The following is a 22,524-nucleotide window of genomic DNA, read 5'->3' as shown; positions in this document are numbered from 1 at the left end:
TTTCTAGAAGAAGAAAATGTATTCATATAAGAAACAATGGTCCAAGAAAATATTTATATTAGGAGTTATACAACTTTAGTAAAATCTAGCCGCGCAAATGTGCAGGTCACCCCGCTAGTTTCCTATAAGCGGAAAGTAGCAAACTTGAGATCACCTTGTATCTTCCAAGAAAAATGTCAGAACTTTGTTGTTAGTAACAACAAACTAGCAACTCAAAAATTTGGAAATGATTTTTTTGTCCAAAATATGCAACTTTCGACCAAATATTGAGTTTGTAATGTGAGTCTTTGAACCATGGTACTTTCTTGTATAGATAGCCACATAATGTTTGTTTCCATATTTTGAAATCATTTAGCATATGGAATTAAATTAGCCGTTGGCATGTTCTATGAGTAACCATTTACATCTCTCTTACAATCTAAGAAAAAAAACTTTATCCTACAATTACATTTCTCATGTCTTTGTGGGTGTTTCCAACTTATTTAAGAATGAATAAACTACATCAACTTCGTTTCCACTATGAAAGAACTTCATGCACATTGGTGGTTGTATACTGAACGTAGTGAGTACTACTGATGGCAATGCAAATAGTCCCTCTCCACATATAAGGCCTGCTGCAACTGCCGATGACAGCAAAGTTGCACTTCTTTTATTAATTTTAGTCCATAGATACATTATCGCAGTACCTAGGCACATATCTATGGGGAAATCGGGCCCTGCAAAGAATGGTAGTGCTACCACTGTCATATTAGGAAGATACTTGTGCATTCTCCAGCCTTTTCCCTAAGATACCAATGAAAGTACATCTGTGACAATTGTTATGCAAAATGCAGCAAAGCACATTGTAAGGCAATACTTAGGGAGCTCCTTCACTCCTCCAATGCCAATCACACCGATGGCACGAAAGAGTCCAGCAAAAGGACATGGGTAATGTGATTGAGCAGATCCGATAGTAACTCCAGGCTTTTCACTTTTTTGAAAGGCAAGAAATATACATGGGCTCACAATAGAGCCAATAACTACACCAACAATTTGCCCAATTACCATAGCTCTTTCTGAGGTTAGTGTCATGAAACCCGTCTTGATGTCTTGTGTAGCTTGTGAAGAAATGTGCAGAGCTGCTATCATTATCCCACAAGCTACAAGGCCAGCAACAATTGCACCCGGTTTCACAATCCATGCCGCAACAACAAATATTGTAAACTTGCCATAAGTATATCCAACTGACCAATCTGTAAGTCCATTTACATAAGTGTTTGCAAACGCAATGACCGGCGTGACAATATATAATGTGGCAACATGATAGAATTTAATTTGATCGAACAACCATGGGATAACAACTACTGAGATTGTAGCACTTGCAATGTATCCTCCCACTGATATGGTTAAAGGGATTTTATTTTGAAGAAATACCTCAATCCTCTTACGATCATCGTAGTTAAGGCTAGGGTGTTTTTTTATGTAATTACTCAACCCTGAATCAATATCTTGTTGCTTGTGCTTAATGTCAATACAAGATGCAATAATGACTGTAAGGAAGTTGAATATTCCATCTGTGATGATAATTGTTATGCAAATGAAGACCTGTAGTGCAATTCAGAATAATTAGTTCCATAATTTTCTTAGTCGTATCATCTTTACAATAACAGATAAAACTTTGAAGAAGTGGTTAGTATTATTTTTCTCTCACAGAGGAGTGTTAGTATTCTCAAATGGATCTTACGATTAAAGTGGAACATAATGATCCCAACACTAAAAATTTACATGAAATGTAATCTATAACATGGTTTTAAAAGGTTTACACTTGAGATACTTAACAAAATGAGCAATAATTTGTTGAACTTCGGTTAATTTTCATCACTTCCTGAGCAAGCCTACTTATATCCTCTTTATTGACCCCCTTCTCAAGCCTACTTATGGTGTTACATTGACTAGGTCACGCCATGCCTAGAAGAGTGTGTGAACAAGCATGTGAGGACTTCCCAAGGACTATGAGTAGTGGTCATAGAGGATACAAAGCTATGGAAGATTAGGATTCACAAAATTAACAAAGTGATTACACAGTTGCTGGAAGATAACAAGGAGGAGAAAAAGAGTTGTTGGATAAGCATGGCGATGGGTGGTGATGTTAGAGAGCATGAGGATGAAGCCTGTTGTAGAGAATAAGATAGGGGTAGGGGTTTGAGGAATTAGTGGAAGTGAGTGTAAGGAAGGTACATGTTACTTGAAGATCCCGTGGTTTAACTATTTTAGTTTGAAAACTCCAACATGGTAACTATGTTTCAACTACACCTATTTGATAAAATGATAATATAATCATCTCAAGCCTCGCCTCCCACTCCACTTTATCACCTTGATAGTTGATACGTCTCCGTATCTATAATTTTTTATTGTTTCGTGCCAAAATTCTACAACTTTCATATACTTTTGGCAACACTTTATATTATTTTTGGGACTAACATATTGATCAAGTGCCTAGTGTCAGTTCTAGAGGATGGACTAGAGAGTCTCTTGACAAAGAAGGATGAATCATGTTATCAAACTACTTCATTCTATACTTTTCTAAAAAATATTTTTCAAGCAAGAAAAGGAAGGTGTTGATTTTTTAACAATACACCATTTTATTTTATCTCACACTCCTAACTGACATAGTCGGTCTTTTACTATGCATGGTCCAACTACGAATGTGACAACAAAATGCTCAGGAAGTATGATATATATTTAGAGACTTTAAACTCGACTGATCTAGGAACATATTCTACATACGCGAATGAAGAATTTAGAGAAGTATATAATAGTCATGTTTATCACCTCAAAGGTATTGCTGATATGGATACATAACCAAAAGGCTTATTTTCTAGGAAACCTGACAATATTAGTTATTAATTTTAAATAACATTAATGATGAACTAAATTTAATCGAAGGACAATTTCTAGGCAAACCATCAAGGAATCTCGTAAATTGTTTCTTTTAGTCAAAGTTGCCAACCATGTTTATGAAGAATGGGGAAAATAAAGTTGCGAGACAAATATAGAGATTATTAGAATGTTCATATTAAGTTTTGATCATATATTTTGACGGAACACAACTTTTTCAAAATATAAGGCTCTGTTTGATAGCAAGGTATTGCAAAAACCGAAGTATTGAAAAATTGCAGTATTTTAGCCGGTAGGTGCAAGATACCGCAATTTTCACATTCTTTTACCTAATACCTTTAGTAGTACGTGTACAAAAATTTGATATGGGATTTGGTGTGATTTTACTTTGTATTTTCATCATCCTCTTGAGTAACACTTATGTATGAATTCTCAAGGGACTAAATGTAGGGATAAGTGATGTGCAATGTTAAATGTAATATTGACAGTATGAATTAAGATAGTCAATCACACATGGTATAATCAGCTAAGAGAAGATGGAAGAATAAGGATTAATTTCCATCAAGAAATGCATTATAGTTTTTGCCATGCTAGTACGTGTTGCTGAAATCAACACCAATGGAACTAGAGAAATTATGTATGTGGTCTATACTCAAAGGCATAGTTCTAGTTATTTCGAAATTATTTATGTCATGCTAAGTGTTAAGATAATTAATTTTCATATGGCACATATATCTATTGGCATATTTGTACACTAAAACACCTACTAGAGGCAAAATAATCTACGATTTTATTGAGACACAACTCATTCCGAAAGGTCCAATGACATTAGCAAATATGATCTTATACCAATTTGCATAGACACTAGGAGAGAAACTTGATGTGTTGGGGGCCTGAGACAACATAATGGTGTGGCATAGCTGAAGGAAATATGCCCTAGAGGCAATAATAAAGTTATTATTTATTTCCTTATATCATGATAAATGTTTATTATTCATGCCAGAATTGTATTAACCGGAAACATAATACTTGTGTGAATACATAGACAAACAGAGTGTCACTAGTATGCCTCTACTTGACTAGCTCGTTGATCAAAGATGGTTATGTTTCCTAGTCATTGACATGGGTTGTCATTTGATTAATGGGATCACATCATTAGGAGAATGATATGATTGACTTGACCCATTCCGTTAGCTTAGCACTCGATCGTTTAGTATGTTGCTATTGCTTTCTTCATGACTTATACATGTTCCTATGACTATGAGATTACGCAACTCCCGTTTACCAGAGGAATACTTTGTGTGCTACCAAACATCACAACGTAACTGGGTGATTATAAAGGTGCTCTACAGGTGTCTCCAAAGGTACTTGTTGGGTTGGCGTATTTCGAGATTAGGATTTGTCACTCCGATTGTCGGAGAGGTATCTCAGGGCCCACTCGGTAATGCACATCACTATAAGCCTTGCAAGCATTGTAACTAATGAGTTAGTTGCGGGATGATGTATTACGGAACGAGTAAAGAGACTTGCCAGTAACGAGATTGAACTAGGTATTGAGATACCGACGATCGAATCTCGGGCAAGTAACATACCGATGACAAAGGGAACAACATATGTTGTTATGCGGTTTGACCGATAAAGATCTTCGTAGAATATGTGGGAGCCAATATGATCATCCAGGTTCCGCTATTGGTTATTGACCGGAGATGTGTCTCGGTCATGTCTACATAGTTCTCGAACCCATAGGGTCCGCACGCTTAAAGTTTCGATGAAAGTTATATTATGAGTTTATATGTTTTGATGTACCAAAGGTAGTTCAGAGTCCCGGATGTGATCACGGACATGACGAGGAGTCTTGAAATGGTCGAGACATGAATATTGATATATTGGATGACTATATTCGGACACCGGAATGGTTCCGGGGGTTATCGGATATATACCGGAGTACCGGGGGTTACCGGAACCCCCCGGGGGTTTAATGGGCCTACATGGGCCTTAGTGGAGAAGAGGAGGGGCGGCCAGGGCAGACCGCGCACCCCCTCCCCCTCTAGTCTGAATTGGACAAGGAGGGGGGGCGGCGCCCCCCTTTCCTTCCTCTCTCCCTCCTCCTTCCCCCCTTCTTCTAATCCAACAAGGAAGGGAGGGAGTCCTACTCCCGGTGGGAGTAGGACTCCTCCTGGCGCGCCTCCTCCTGGCCGGCCGCCTCTACCCCTTGCTCCTTTATATACGGGGGCAGGGGGCACCGCATAGACACAACAATTGATCATTGATCTTTTAGCCGTGTGCGGTGCCCCCCCTCCACCATAGTCCACCTCGATAATATCATAGTGGTTCTTAGGCGAAGCCCTGCATCGGTAGAACATCATCATCGTCACCACGCCGTCGTGCTGACGAAACTCTCCCTCAACACTCGGCAAGATCGGAGTTCGAGGGACGTCATCGAGCTGAACGTGTGCTGAACTCGGAGGTGTCGTATGTTCGGTACTTGATCGGTCGGATCGTGAAGACGTACGACTACATCAACCGCGTTGTGCTAACGCTTCCGCTTTCGGTCTACGAGGGTACGTGGACACACTCTCCCCTCTCGTTGCTAGGCATCACCATGATCCTGTGTGTGCGTAGGAAAATTTTGAAATTACTACGTTCCCCAATAGTGGTATCTGAGGCAGGTTTTATGCGTAGATGTTATATGCACGAGTAGAACACAAGTGAGTTGTGGGCGATACAAGTCATACTGCTTACCAGCATGTCATACTTTGGTTCGGTGGTATTGTTGGATGAAGTGGCCCGGACCGACATTACGCGTACGCTTACGCGAGACTGGTTCTACCGACGTGCTTTGCACACAGGTGGCTGACGGGTGTCTGTTTATCCAACTTTAGTTGAACCGAGTGTGGCTACGCCCGGTCCTTGAGAAGGTTAAAACAGCACTAACTTGACGAACTATCGTTGTGGTTTTGATGCGTAGGTAAGAACAGTTCTTGCTCAGCCCGTAGCAGCCACGTAAAACTTGCAACAACAAAGTAGAGGACGTCTAGCTTGTTTTTGCAGGGTATGTTGTGATGTGATATGGTCAAGGCATGATGCTAAATTTTATTGTATGAGATGATCATGTTTTGTAACCGAGTTATCGGCAACTGGCAGGAGCCATATGGTTGTCGCTTTATTGTATGCAATGCAAACACCCTGTAATGCTTTACTTTATCACTAAGCGGTAGCGATAGTCATAGAAGCATAAGATGGCGAGATGACAATGATGCTACGATGGAGATCAAGGTGTCGCGCCGGTGACGATGGTGATCATGACGGTGCTTCGGAGATGGAGATCACAAGCACAAGATGATGATGGCCATATCATATCACTTATATTGATTGCATGTGATGTTTATCTTTTATGCATCTTATCTTGCTTTGATTGACGGTAGCATTATAAGATGATCTCTCACTAAATTATCAAGGTATAAGTGTTCTCCCTGAGTATGCACCATTGCGAAAGTTTTTCGTGCTCAGACACCACGTGATGATCGGGTGTGATAGGCTCTACATTCCAATACAACGGGTGCAAAACAGTTGCACACGCGGAATACTCAGGTTAAACTTGACGAGCCTAGCATATAACAGATATGGCCTCGGAACACTGAGACCGAAAGGTCGAGCGTGAATCACATAGTAGATATGATCAACATAGTGATGTTCACCATTGAAACTACTCCATCTCACGTGATGATCGGACATGGTTTAGTTGATTTGGATCACGTGATCACTTAGAGGATTACAGGGATGTCTATCTAAGTGGGAGTTCTTAAGTAATATGATTAATTGAACTTGAATTTATCATGAACTTAGTACCTGATAGTATTTTGATTGTCTATGTTGATTGTAGATAGATGGCCCGTGATGTTGCTCCGTTGAATTTTAATGCGTTCCTTGAGAAAGCAAAGTTGAAAGATGATGGTAGCAATTACACGGACTGGGTCCGTAACTTGAGGATTATCCTCATTGCTGCATAGAAGAATTACGTCCTGGAAGCACCGCTAGGTGCCAGACCTGCTGCAGGAGCAACACCAGATGTTATGAACGTCTGGCAGAGCAAAGCTGATGACTACTCGATAGTTCAGTGTGCCATGCTTTACGGCTTAGAACCGGGACTTCAACGATGTTTTGAACGTCATGGAGCATATGAGATGTTCCAGGAGTTGAAGTTAATATTTCAAGCAAATGCCCGGATTGAGAGATATGAAGTCTCCAATAAGTTCTACAGCTGTAAGATGGAGGAGAATAGTTCTGTCAGTGAGCATATACTCAAAATGCCTGGGTACAACAATCACTTGATTCAACTAGGAGTTAATCTTCCGGATGATAGCGTCATTGACAGAATTCTTCAATCACTGCCACCAAGCTACAAGAGCTTCGTGATGAACTATAAAATGCAAGGGATGGATAAGACAATTCCCGAGCTCTTCGCAATGCTAAAGGCTGCGGAGGTAGAAATCAAGAAGGAGCATCAAGTGTTGATGGTCAACAAGACCACCAGTTTCAAGAAAAAGGGCAAAGGGAAGAAGAAGGGGAACTTCAAGAAGAACAACAAACAAGTTGCTGCTCAGGAGAAGAAACCCAAGTCTGGACCTAAGCCTGAGACTGAGTGCTTCTACTGCAAACAGACTGGTCACTGGAAGCGGAACTGCCCCAAGTATTTGGCAGATAAGAAGGATGGCAAGGTGAAAGGTATATGTGATATACATGTTATTGATGTGTACCTTACTAATGCTTGCAGTAGCACCTGGGTATTTGATACTGGTTTCTGTTGCTAATATTTGCAACTCGAAACAGGGACTACGGATTAAGCGAAGATTGGCTAAGGACGAGGTGACGATGCGCGTGGGAAATGGTTCCAAAGTCGATGTGATCGCGGTCGGCACGCTACCTCTACATCTACCTTCGGGATTAGTTTTAGACCTGAATAATTGTTATTTGGTGCCAGCGTTGAGCATGAACATTATATCTGGATCTTTTTTGATGCGAGACGGTTATTCATTTAAATCAGAGAATAATGGTTGTTCTATTTATATGAGTAATATCTTTTATGGTCATGCACCCTTGAAGAGTGGTCTATTTTTGTTGAATCTCGATAGTAGTGATACACATATTCATAATATTGAAGCCAAAAGATGCAGAGTTGATAATGATAGTGCAACTTATTTGTGGCACTGCCGTTTAGGTCATATCGATGTAAAGCGCATGAAGAAACTTCATACTGATGGACTTTTGGAACCACTTGATTATGAATCACTTGGTACTTGCGAACCGTGCCTCATGGGCAAGATGACTAAAATGCCGTTCTCTGGAACTATGGAGCGAGCAACAGATTTGTTGGAAATCATACATACAGATGTATGTGGTCCGATGAATATTGAGGCTCACGGTGGGTATCGTTATTTTCTCACCTTCACAGATGATTTAAGCAGATATGGGTATATCTACTTAATGAAACATAAGTCTGAAACATTTGAAAAGTTCAAAGAATTTCGGAGTGAAGTGGAAAATCATTGTAACAAGAAAATAAAGTTTCTACGATCTGATCATGGAGGAGAATATTTGAGTTACGAGTTTGGTCTTCATTTGAAACAATGCGAAATAGTTTCGCAACTCACGCCACCCGGAACACCACAGCGTAATGGTGTGTCCGAATGTCGTAATCGTACTTTACTGGATATGGTGCGATCTATGATGTCTCTTACCGATTTACCGCTATCATTTTGGGGTTATGCTTTAGAGACAGCTGCATTCATGTTAAATAGGGCACCATCTAAATCCATTGAGACGACGCCTTATGAACTATGGTTTGGCAAGAAACCAAAGTTGTCGTTTCTTAAAGTTTGGGGTTGCGATGCTTATGTGAACAAGCTTCAACCTGATAAGCTAGAACCCAAATCGGAGAAATGTGTCTTCATAGGATACCCAAAGGAGACTATTGGGTATACCTTCTATCAAAGATCTGAAGGCAAGATATTTGTTGCTAAGAATGGATCCTTTCTAAAGAGGGAGTTTCTCTCGAAAGAAGTGAGTGGGAGGAAAGTAGAACTTGATGAGGTAACTGTACCTGCTCCCTTATTGGAGAGTAGTTCATCATAGAAACCGGTTCCTGTGACACCTACACCAATTAGTGAGGAAGCTAATGATGATGATCATGAAACTTCAGATCAAGTTGTTACTAAACCTCGTAGGTCAACCAGGGTAAGATCCGCACCATAGTGGTACGGTAATCCTGTTCTGGAGGTTATGTTACTAGACCATGACGAACCTACGAACTATGAAGAAGCGATGGTGAGCCCAGATTCCGCAAAATGGCTTGAGGCCATGAAATCTGAGATGGGATCCATGTATGAGAACAAAGTGTGGACTTTGGTTGAGTTGCCCGATGATCGGCAAGCCATTGAGAATAAATGTATCTTCAAGAAGAAGACTGACACTGACGGTAATGTTACTGTCTATAAAGCTCGACTTGTTGCGAAAGGTTTTCGACAAGTTCAAGGGATTGACTACGATGAGACTTTCTCACCCGTAGCGATGCTTAAGTCTGTCCGAATCATGTTAGCAATTGCCGCATTTTATGATTATGAAATTTGGCAAATGGATGTCAAAACTGCATTCCTGAATGGATTTCTGGAAGAAGAGTTGTATATGATGCAATCGGAAGGTTTTGTAGATCCAAAAGGAGCTAACAAAGTGTGCAAGCTCCAGCGATCCATTTATGGACTGGTGCAAGCCTCTCGGAGTTGGAATAAATGCTTTGATAGTGTGATCAAAGCATTTGATTTTATACAGACTTTTGGAGAAGCCTGTATTTACAAGAAAGTGAGTGGGAGCTCTGTAGCATTTCTGATATTATATGTGGATGACATATTGCTGATTGGAAATGATATAGAATTTCTGGATAGCATAAAGGGATACTTGAATAAGAGTTTTTCAATGAAGCACCTCGGTGAAGCTGCTTATATATTGGGCATCAAGATCTATAGAGATAGATCGAGATGCTTAATTGGACTTTCACAAAGCACATACATTGACAAAGTTTTGAAGAAGTTCAAAATGGATCAAGCAAAGAAAGGGTTCTTGCCTGTGTTACAAGGTGTGAAGTTGAGTAAGACTCAATGCCCGACCACTGCAGAAGATAGAGAGAAAATGAAAGATGTTCCCTATGCTTCAGCCATAGGCTCTATCATGTATGCAATGCTGTGTACCAGACCTGATGTGTGCCTTGCTATAAGTTTAGCAGGGAGGTACCAAAGTAATCCAGGAGTGGATCACTGGGCAGCGGTCAAGAACATCCTGAAATACCTGAAAAGGACTAAGGATATGTTTCTCGTTTATGGAGGTGACAAAGAGCTAGTCGTAAATGGTTACGTCGATGCAAGCTTTGACACTGATCCGGACGATTCTAAATCGCAAACCGGATACGTGTTTACATTAAACGGTGGAGCTGTTAGTTGGTGCAGTTCTAAACAAAGCGTTGTGGCGGGATCTACGTGTGAAGCGGAGTACATAGCTGCTTCGGAAGCAGCAAATAAAGGAGTCTGGATGAAGGAGTTCATATCCGATCTAGGTGTCATACCTAGTGCATTGGGTCAAATGAAAATCTTTTGTGACAACACTGGTGCAATTGCCTTGGCAAAGGAATCCAGATTTCACAAGAGAACCAAGCACGTCAAGAGACGCTTCAATTCCATCCGGGATCTAGTCCAGCTGGGAGACATAGAAATTTGCAAGATACATACAGATCTGAATGTTGCAGACCCGTTGACTAAGCCTCTTCCACGAGCAAAACATGATCAGCACCAAGGCTCCATGGGTGTTAGAATCATTACTGTGTAATCTAGATTAGTGACTCTAGTGCAAGTGGGAGACTGAAGGAAATAAGCCCTAGAGGCAGTAATAAAGTTATTATTTATTTCCTTATATCATGATAAATGTTTATTATTCATGCTAGAATTTTATTAACCGGAAACATAATACTTGTGTGAATACATAGACAAACAGAGTGTCACTAGTATGCCTCTACTTGACTAGCTCATTGATCAAAGATGGTTATGTTTCCTAGCCATTGACATGAGTTGTCATTTGATTAACGGGATCACATCATTAGGAGAATGATGTAATTGACTTGACCCATTCCGTTAGCTTAGCACTCGATCGTTTAGTATGTTGCTATTGCTTTCTTGATGACTTATACATGTTCCTATGACTATGAGATTATGCAACTCCCGTTTACCGGAGGAACACTTTGTGTGCTACCAAACGTCACAATGTAACTGGGTGATTATAAAGGTGCTCTACAGGTGTCTCCAAAGGTACTTGTTGGGTTGGCGTATTTCGAGATTAGGATTTGTCACTCCGATTGTCGGAGAGGTATCTCAGGGCCCACTCGGTAATGCACATCACTTAAGCCTTGCAAGCATTGCAACTAATGAGTTAGTTGTGGGATGATGTATTACGGAATGAGTAAAGAGACTTGCCAGTAACGAGATTGAACTAGGTATTGAGATACCGACGATCGAATCTCGGTCAAGTAACATACCGATGACAAAGGGAACAACGTATGTTGTTATGCGGTTTGACCGATAAAGATCTTCGTAGAATATGTGGGAGCCAATATGAGCATCCAGGTTCCGCTATTGGTTATTGACCGGAGACGTGTCTCGGTCATGTCTAAATAGTTCTCGAACCCGTAGGGTCCGCACGCTTAAAGTTTCGATGACAATTATATTAGGAGTTTATATGTTTTGATGTACCAAAGTTAGTTCAGAGTCCCGGATGTGATCACGGACATGACGAGGAGTCTCTAAATGGTTGAGACATGAAGATTGATATATTGGACGACTATATTCAGACACCGGAATGGTTCGGGGGGTTATCGGATATATACCGGAGTACCGGGGGTTACCGGAACCCCCCGGGGGTTTAATGGGCCTACATGGGCCTTAGTGGAGAAGAGGAGGGGCGGCCAGGGCAGGCCGCGCGACCCTCCCCCTCTAGTCTGAATTGGACAAGGAGGGGGGGCGGCGCCCCCCTTTCCTTCCTCTCTCCCTCCTCCTTCCCCCCTTCTTCTAATCCAACAAGGAAGGGAGGGAGTCCTACTCCCGGTGGGAGTAGGACTCCTCCTGGCGCGCCTCCTCCTGGCCGGCGGCCTCTCCCCCCTTGCTCCTTTATATACGGGGGCAGGGGGCACCCCATAGACACAACAATTGATCATTGATCTTTTAGCTGTGTGCGGTGCCCCCCTCCACCATAGTCCACCTCGATAATATCGTAGCGGTGCTTAGGCGAAGCCCTGCGTCGGTAGAACATCATCATCGTCACCACGTCGTCATGCTGACGAAACTCTCCCTCAACACTCGGCTGGATCGGAGTTCGAGGGACGTCATCGAGCTGAACGTGTGCTGAACTCGGAGGTGCCATACGTTCGGTATTTGATTGGCCGGATCGTGAAGACGTACGACTGCATCAACCGCGTTGTGCTAATGCTTCCGCTTTCGGTCTACGAGGGTACGTGGACACACTCTCCCCTCTCGTTGTTATGCATCACCATGATCCTGTGTGTGCGTAGAATTTTCTTGAAATTACTACGTTCCCCAACAATAGCATCTTGGTTTGGACTGATACAATCATTGTACTATAGCGACTTTAGGAATTCTCAGTTATCTTAGTGTTTGATTTGTCATGGGACCTTTCCCATTGAAAGCTGATAGATAAACTTATCTAGTTGCTTGGTAGTAATGGTTTGGAACCCAACAATGCCATATCACAAAATAAGTAGGTTTGTCTGAAGAACTCTACCATGGAGATCTATTATTTCATATGTCAAGTAATCAACCTTGAACAATCACATGCTACATAGAACTCATTAGTTTGTATGACTTAGGAGACTAATCATCATATCCAAGATCCTCTAGTGTGCATGTGAATTATGTTGCACATGTGAATAATAGGTGTAACTTTGAGTGAACACAAATAGAATGTTTACGCACCCTACTCTGTATTAAGGTATATTGTACCCCCCCCCCTAAATTTTGTACCAACAGGTTTTCTTGGGAAGTGTTCTTTAAGTATGAAACAATTGTAATAGTAATTTATGTGGTAGTTTATGAATTTGAATGAACCAGTGTACTGATTTATTTTTCTAATATGTGGCATTAGAAAGTACTCAAGACCCGATGTTTCTGGAGTAAATTTAAACAATGGGTCGTTAACAAAAAGTAAAACTGGGAGACCTACGAGCCTCCCATAATGCTTTTATGTTGCTAGTAGAATGATTGCCTCGATCACATGCCGCGAGGATGTCTTCATATGTCTTGGGTCACTTCTCCGTGGAAATATCTAGGCCTTCTATGGTTGATTAGCCCGGGACTATTTATTGGATCCTTGGACTGGCTTCACCGGATAAAGTCCAAAATAAATACGCTGAGAAAGTACGTAGATGCAGTGGCGTAGACGGGCCCCAGGCAACACTGGCCATGGTTTGGGGCGTGAACACAAATTCCTTTGTTGACTGTAGCCGATTTAGATATTGTTCATCGCTATTTGTTACTGTGGCTATAGGTTGGCCCAGGGCATGTATGGATCTTGCCTATGCCACCAGGTAGATGTATGCGTTCCCATCATGATGTGCTTTCATCCATGCTGCCTCGGCAGGTCCCACGTGCGCGTGGGAGGAGTGAATTGCAAAAAAAAACACCACATTTGAAGTTCACTTCCGGAATCGCCACCACATTTCTTGGGCGCCCCAAAAATCTACTAGTTTCCTTACAGATTTTCTCAATAAACACTAATGACCGATTTGAGCGATTTAATCCAATTTCTAACCAATTGGACCCACAAGCGCTGACGTGAGTCAAAGAAAACAATGTTGACAGTTACTCCTCAGGATCCCTTCCATCCCCACGATCCCCATGTCTCTGGACTGGTCCCTGCATACTTTACCTGATGGTCGGTGCCGCCCAGCCATCTCTCTTGCCGTGCTCCGCCCCCTTCCACCATCCGCCACATCTTCTCCTACCTAGCACCGACGAGATCCACCGCTCCGCACAGACCCACACCGGATCCCGCAATGCGGCCCCTCCCCCTGCCCCGACGAGCTCCGTCCACTTCCTCTATGTCGTGCAACGAGCCGGTCTCTAGATCACACCCATGAGCTCGCTGTCGGTCTCCAGGTCACACCCACGAGCTCGCCGCCGCCGCTCTCCGGCTTGGCGCGCACGGGTCTAGTGCTAGTGGAGAGGCCGACCATGTGGGCGGGGGGCGGGTTTAAGCTTGCGTGCGGTGGGGATGTGCATAGAGATCTCCCACATGCGGCGGCGTACGGTTTCAGATCGAGGCACGAGTGCCCGCCGAGGAGCTACCGCGCGTGCTATGGCCACCACACCCCAGGCTGCCGCGAGTAGGAGCCTGCCCTGGTGCGCTGACGTCCGGAGAATTGTGTGTCCTGCCGCCGCTCTCCTCGCCCAAGGTGGTGGACATGGTCGCCAGAGTTGTCTTTCCAAGCCCCTCCGCCGTCACCCGTCTCCCCTCCTGCGGTGACGTGCTCACGGGAGCAGCCTCCCAGGGGTCCAATTGTAATCGATTTTTCTCTAGGGTGCTTTGTGCAATTTTTCAGGGACCCTTTTGTAAGTTTAGCTGATGACTGGTGGGCCCCATGTCTAAGTTAATGTTCAACAAACGGTATCGAGCAATTTAGTCCACGTCAGCGCTTACAAGTGGGTCCAACTGGTCAGGAATTGGATTAGATCGCTCAAATCGGTCATTTGTGTTTATTGAGAAAATATGTAAGGAAACTGGTAGATTTTTGTAGCGCCCAAGAAATGTGGTGGCGATTCCGGAAGTGAACTTCAAATGTGGTGGTTTTTTTTGCAATTCACTCGTGTGGGAGTGATGATGAGGTCCTGCCAGCATGGTAATCAAGAGGGGCTAAATGATTGAATCGGTCATGGCAGGATGATAGATACGATCAGGAACTCTCGAGGTGGTGACTCATTGCAACATGGCTTCATCCTTCGTTACACAAGAATCGAACAACCTTGCTTATTCTATGCAAAACTAGGTTACAATCTATAGTAAGCTCATTGATCCCTTTTTTATGAAGTATTGGCAAACTTATGATCTCTTGAAATTGAACAACTAAAAGATTGTAAGTGCTTACTATTACAGAATTGAAAAATCGCTTGCCCTATTAGTAGTAAGTTATGTAGGCTAGGGATGATATATGTGCTTGGCATGTCAGGGAGTCATCATAGTGAGAGCATCCCAAGTTTAATTAGATGGTGATCTCATGAGCCTCAACCTCAACCAGATTTAAGATTTCTTTCACTAGTTCTTGATCAATGAGCCTTCTTGATTATACAACAACTATCATTATTTCTTCTTCTCTTGTTGCTGGGTGAAATTGTACAACAACTTATCTGGAGTTTTGTTCCATCAAAGAAATTTATCTTGTCATTATTGACTCTCGGGGTATATTTTTGGAACCCCTTTTACTTATTCATGTTTTTCTTTCATACCCCGTTGGTATTTTTCAATAAGCTGCTAATCTAAGCAGTCCCCTATCACCTAGCTAGTTCTAATCCCCGTGGCAAGAATTATTTGTTGTCGTATTATTTTTATATCGTTATCTAATATATGGGTTAGTTCATGCCAATTTAATATATGTATTTTAAGTTTATGAGATATTCAATCATTTATTGGAGAAATGGGTACGCGTAGCAACGTGCACCATCATGGTTAGTTTCTCCTAGAAAACACATGTGGTCCTACTCAATTAAGACACTAAAGTCTAATTATATACATCTCTATGGTTCCCCTGTAACATTACATACTCCCTCCATTCTAACGAATAAGGCGCACATGCTTCCCAAAATCCAACTTTGACCATAAATGCGATCAATAACATATATATTTGTGACTTCAAAATTATACCATGAATTCAGCTGTGTAATTTTTATCACATATAGTCCATATTTGGCTGGTCTAATTTATGGTCAAAGTTGAATTTTGGGAAGCGTGCATGCCTTATTCATTGGAATGGAGGGAGTAGGTAAAAAGTCAAGCGATTTGTACGCATCTCCAAATATTGAATGAACTGAAAATGATGCAACAAGGATTGTATCTACATTGCCTTTATAGTTTGTATCTACTTTATGTTATCGATCTCATGTGTGTGCTTGCATCCAGTGGTTCATTACAGGTTCAACAATGACTCACGCATATTATCCAACAATTTTGAATAAACGTATAATGATCTTTTAATATATTAGCTCAAAACCAAGCACTATGTTAGTTTTAAATCGTTAGTAATGAAGCAACCAAAACATATGAAATTCCCGTTAAGAAATACCATGTTCAAAATGTCAGTAATGAAGAATCGAAAATATGTGAAATTCTAGTCAAGAAATACCTACTTAATTTTTTGTACATACCTTGTATCCATTCATCCCCGTAAGACTTGAAGCACTATCAGTGTGATACCATTGCCCGTGTTTTGATTCAAGAAAAGGGTATAGCAATCCCCAAGATATGATTCCTCCAAAGAGTAACGCAAAATTTACCACATGTGGACAAATCATTCCAACACCAACAAATGTGGGGGGAAAATCAAATTTGAATCTGCATGCACAACATCATATCTGAGTTGTTGAAGTAATGATTCATATAAAAATATTATTCGTTCAACCAATGATTCATATACATCTTTTAAGAAATTATTTATCAAAATACACATTTAATTAAGAACCCACCAGTGTATGTAATCCAAAAGGAAAGTCATTATGTTGCATGTACATGTGCATGCACATGCATCGATGTGACCCAAATGCAATTTCATAATATCGTAAACTTATTGCACGCATGGTCACGTTAATATGTGTTAAGGCACCAATGACATCTTAATATACCAAGTGATTGCTTAAACTTGAAAAGTGTGTCTGTGAAAGCAATACCATGATGCACATGAAGGCCTCTTGTACGCATTGAGTAATCAAAGGAAGAAGACATATGCATTGGCGACACAATATTCATGATCTGATAGACAGAGTACTCTAAGTCATTGTGATGATATATTTTTACACATTTAAACACCATGTTGTTCTAGAAGAATTGAGTATGTACACTATAAGAGAAGGGGAAAAGCAAAGAGAAAACAATCTACTGCAGGTGCATGAGATTCCACGCTATGTAAAGAACATTGATTAAAGGACTGAGTCAAATCAATGCTAGAATAATCTTGGTAACAAATTTATTTTGTTTGATTTGGTGCCTATACATACTGTGCAAGCTTCAAGGTGTTTATGTTCGTTTCGGAGGCTAGAAATTTCATGCTAAATATAGAGAAAATAAAAATATGTGTTGCTTATATTCTTGGGCTCAGTTTATTTATAACCTTATATATTAGATTAAGAAAAATAATAGAATTGTAATGTTTATCTTGATGGATCAGATTATAATGGTCAAAATGAGCTTATTCTAAACAAAGGAAAGAAATGTTTAAGCCGACCTTACGCATCAAATTATCTACCACACAAAAAATTGGATTTTTTTTTAAAGAAAATTCTAGTATATGTTTTGATTTTTTTTCCTGAGCAAGAGCAGATGAGCCTGGGCACTGAGTTGGATTTCCATGTTTACAAAGCTTATTCACTTTACAGAAATAAAATATCTGGACCGAAGCGGAAATGCAACAAGCGGTACAAAAGCTTCACATGTGTAGTATTGTTACTTATTTTGTTCTATAATAGTGATTTATCCATGGCAACTTTATGTTGGTGGCACAATCTTCATCTTCAATTCATCAACGGAAGCAAATTTGACTCTTAGTAATGACATGGTTAGGGCTTTTCATTTGGTAAATATCCTTTTCTCTTTGAGGTTCTTAGATATAGGGATTTTGGCCCTTGATGATCGAACTGGGTCGCTTCTACCTCGTCGACCGCCTCCTCCTCAAGGCATTCCAAATGCTCGTTCCACCATATGGCATCCAGGACATCTGTGTTTATATTTTTTTTCATGTTTTTAGAACCATCAAGTACAACATAGGCTCATGCACGCGCGCACACACACGAACACAAACACCATCACCACCACCACCACCAAAACATAGGCACTCACACAACACCTATTGAAAAAAATCACCAGAAGTGACTCACTATTGACATGGACTTGTACTCCCAATGAAAGAATATTCCATCTTAATGAGACAAATAGAGCATCAGGGTACAAAAACCCTCCTCGTCATTAAACAACACACTATCCTCCTTCTATTTTCACCATTTCAGTGGACATTCTATACTTCATGGTGCATAGAGTAAGTTTTAGGGCATTATTTTTTTTGGCCTTGGACTTGAGAAAGGTAAGACAACCGACGGGGCACCAAATTATATCCAACCCCTTTCAGGTGAGTTCATTCGATCTAAAATAAAAGGATTTGAGCCAATATGGGGTTCATGGTTGAAAAGGCAGGCCCGAGTAAGTTGATCAATAGGGACATGAGTGGACTACGAGGAAAACAACAGGGATAAATTAAACATCCCTTCTTTAATGGTGTAGAAATAAGCTTTCCTACAATTGATAGTGTATGCATGGATGATTCTTCTATATTTTACGTTGGAAGCACCATACTAGAGAAAACCACGAGATGTTCTTTCTGTATCTCTAGTTTGAAAAACTTCTAAAGGATGACCACTTCTGCTAACAAAGTTTTTATGTTCCTCAAACCAATCTCCATATGATCAAATCCATCTTGCTCAATGATACGTCTCCAACGTATCTATAATTTTTGATTGTTCCATGCTATTATATTATCTGTTTTGGATGTTTAATGGGCTTTATTATGCACTTTTATATTATTTTTGGGACTAACCTACTAACCGAAGGCCCAGTGCAAATTGCTGTTTTTTGGCCTATTTCAGTGTTTCGCAGAAAAGGAATATCAAACGGAATCCAAACGGAATGAAACCTTCGCGAGGATCGTTTTTGGAACAAACACAATCCAGGAGACTTGGAGTGGACGTCAAGGAAGCAACGAGGCGGCCACGAGGCAGGGAGGCGCGCCCCCCACCATCGTGGGCCCCTCGTAGCTCCACCGACCTATTTCTTTCGCCTATATATACTCTTAGACCCTGAAAACATCAAGGGGAGCCACGAAACCTATTTTCCACCGCCGCAACCTTCTGTACCCATAAGATCCCATCTTGGGGCCTTTTCCGGCGCTCCACCAAAGGGGGAATCGATCACGGAGGGCTTCTACATCAACACCATAGCCTCTCCGATGATGTGTGAGTAGTTTACCACAGACCTTCGGGTCCATAGTTATTAGCTAGATGGCTTCTTCTCTCTCTTTGGATCTCAATACAAAGTTCTCTTCGATTCTCTTAGAGATCTATTCGATGTAATACTTTTTGCGGTGTGTTTGTCGAGATCCGATGAATTGTGGGTTTATGATCAAGATTATCTATGAACAATATTCTATTCTTCTCTGAATTCTTATATGCATGATTTAATATCTTTGCAAGTCTATTCGAATTATCAGTTTGGTTTGGCCTACTAGATTGATCTTTCTTGCAATGGGAGAAGTGCTTAGCTTTGGGTTCAATCTTGCGGTGCTCGATCCCAGTGACAGAAAGGGAAACGACATGTATTGTCTTGTTGCCATCGAGGATAAAAAGATGGGGTTTATATCATATTGCTTGAGTTTATCCCTCTACATCATGTCATCTTGCCTAATGCGTTACTCTATTCTTATGAACTTAATACTCTAGATGCATGCTGGATAGCGGTCGATGTATGGAGTAATAGTAGTAGATGCAGAATCATTTCGGTCTACTTGTCATAGACGTGATGCCTATATACATGATCATGCCTAGATATTCTCATAACTATGCGCTTTTCTATCAATTGCTCGACAGTAATTTGTTCACCCACCGTAGAATTTGCTATCTTGAGAGAAGCTACTAGTGAAACCTATGGCCCCCGGGTCTATTTTCCATCATATTAATCTCCCGTCAACTAGCTATTTCTGTCGCCGTTTATTTTGCAATCTTTACTTTTCAATCTATACAACAAAAATACCAAAAATATTTATCTTATTATCTCTATCAGATCTCACTTTTGCAAGTGGTTGTGAAGGGATTGACAACCCCTTTATCGTGTTGGTTGCAAGGTTCTTGATTGTTTGTGCAGGTACTAGGGATTTGCGTGTAGTCTCCTTCTGGATTGATACCTTGGTTCTCGAAAACTGAGGGAAATACTTACGCTACTTTGCCGCATCACCCTTTCCTCTTCAAGGAAAAACCAATGCGTGCTAAAGAGGTATCACTCAATTTTATCGTGACATGTGATTTTTTTTATTATTATATTTTCAGTAGCACCTTCTCACCTTCACACTTCGATGAGGATGACAAATCGCTCGCCAACATATATTTTGTAGTGAGAAACCCCTCCTAGTCTAGTATCTAGGCATTCCCCTTTATATCACGATACCTATGAAGGAGGACTTCAATTAGGTGTTATACAAATTGAGGGCTTGTATGGCGGGATGGAAGTAGAGCTACTCAACCATGTGAGTCAGCTCACTCTCTTATGTTTTATTTACCACTCCCATCCCCCAACTAATGAATCTAAAGCCACCGGTGTGGCAGTTATTATGTGTGCTTTCTTATGGATGGGAACATAAGTTGTCTAGTTAATTCGACAACCTCATGCAGGCCAAAGGACAAAGGAGGTCTCGACGGTCTGATTTAAATTTGACAAATTGCCCCTCAAAAGCTGGTGGTTATGCCTACAACAAGACACGATATACCCTTCCTTTTCCTGGCCTTAAATTTTCATCTATTTACATCATGTTATCCATCTTCAAGGAAGTGGCACATGTGCATACTATCAATGGAAAAACATCATGTTTTGGAGGGATCGATGGTTAAACATAGTTTAACCTTGCAATCATGGCACTTGAGATTTTTGGGTTAGTTCCTCACTGAACCCGAGGCAAATGCATAATCGTGGAGGTCCTCCTTGGAGACGGCTTGATCTATGAAGTAAGGAGATAGGAAGGGAAGCCTACATGAGTGTATATTGATCATCGACACATGCCAAAGTATAAATGCATTGCCCGCCCTTCTCCACTAGTTCAAACTTCTCGGTTAACTAGCTAGTTGTTGGGGTTCTGTAGAATATGTGTATGAGTTGTTGGGGTTAGGTGTTTGATTCGAAAACATGTAACTCATGCCTAAGAGCATCTCCAGCCATTCGGCCCCCAGGGGCTTGAAATAGTGCCGCCTGGGGGCCAACCGACGGAAAAATCGGCGTCGGGGGCTCGGGTTCCCAGCCGCCCCCCAAGGTCGCCCCCAGCCGCCAATTTCGACCCACTTTCGGCGCAAATTGGCCCAATTTTGGCCCATATTTGGCGTGCTTCGACACAAATTAAACACTAACTAATTTTTATCACATAGTTCATCACAGAAATCAATACAAATCAAATAGTTCAACAAGTCAAACTCATAATTTGAACACAAATAAAAACTCATATTTCATCACACGTCGAGCTAGGCGTTGCCCTTGAGCCTCCATAGGTGCTCCACCAGATCGTGCTGATGTTCTTGATGCACCTGTGGTTCTCGGATCTCCTGAAGCATATTCAGGAAGGCAGCCCAGGTTGCCGGTAACTAGTGATCAACTTGGGCAAGAGGACCCTGCCTGTAATATGGTTCAATGTCAAACACTGGCTCTTCCCGCTCGCTCTCAATGATCATGTTGTGCAAGATGACATAGCAAGTCATGAGTTCCCACATTTGATCTTTCGACCGGGTCAGAGCGGGATACCGGACAACAGCAAATCGAGATTGGAGCACACCAAATGCCCGCTCGACATCCTTCCTGCAAGCCTCCTGACACTTGGCAAAGTAGGAGTTCTTGCCTCCTGGCACAGGGTTTCAGATAGTCTTCATAAATGTTGACCATCTCAGATAGATGTCATCTGCTAGGTAGTATCCCTCGTTGTAGTGGCGCCCATTGACCTCGAAGTTCACCAGAGGAGCATGACCTTCAACAAGCTTGGCAAAGACATTCAAGCACTGCAGTACGTTGATGTCATTGTGAGTTCCTGGCATACCAAAGAAGGAGTGCCAAATCCAGAGGCCCTATGTGGCCACTGACTCAAGTACCACACTGCAAGCTCCTTTGGCGCCTTTGTACATCCCCTGCCAAGCAAATGGATAGTTTTTTCATGCCCAATGCATGCAGTCGATGCTTCCAAGCATCCCAGGGAATCCTCTTGCTACATTATGTGCTACGATCCGAGAAATATCTTCAGCATTGGGTTATCTCAAGTATTGTGGTCCAAACACTGCCACCACTGCCCTGCAGAACTTGTACAAACACTCAATGGTGGTGGACTCATCCATGCATCCATAGTCTTCCAGTATATCACCGAGAGCCCCATATGCAAGCATCCTCATAGCCGTCGTGCACTTCTGAAGTGAGGTGAATCCAAGTGTGATGGTGCAATCCTTATTGCACTTAAAGTAGCTGTTGAACTCCCAGATGGAATTCACAATCATGAGGAAGAGCTTTCGACTCATCCGATAACGGCGCCGAAATACTTCCTCACCA

General features: G+C 41.6%; 1 protein-coding gene across 1 annotated transcript; it reads right to left on the bottom strand.

Moving 5' to 3' along the window:
* Positions 1–453: 453 nt before the first annotated feature.
* Positions 454–22,493, bottom strand: LOC123121033 (probable metal-nicotianamine transporter YSL3). The gene is made up of 3 exons (XM_044540973.1): positions 22,288–22,493; positions 16,344–16,530; positions 454–1,584 (listed from the first exon to the last, which is right to left on the bottom strand). The coding sequence occupies exons 1-3, from the start codon at positions 22,491–22,493 to the stop codon at positions 784–786; spliced, it is 1,194 nt and encodes a 397-aa protein (XP_044396908.1). The 3' UTR covers positions 454–783.
* Between the last annotated feature and the right edge of the window lie 31 nt (positions 22,494–22,524).

This window comes from Triticum aestivum, chromosome 5D (assembly GCF_018294505.1).
Source record: "Triticum aestivum cultivar Chinese Spring chromosome 5D, IWGSC CS RefSeq v2.1, whole genome shotgun sequence".
Classification (NCBI taxonomy): domain Eukaryota; kingdom Viridiplantae; phylum Streptophyta; class Magnoliopsida; order Poales; family Poaceae; genus Triticum; species Triticum aestivum.
This window is presented reverse-complemented; position numbering and strand designations above follow the sequence as displayed.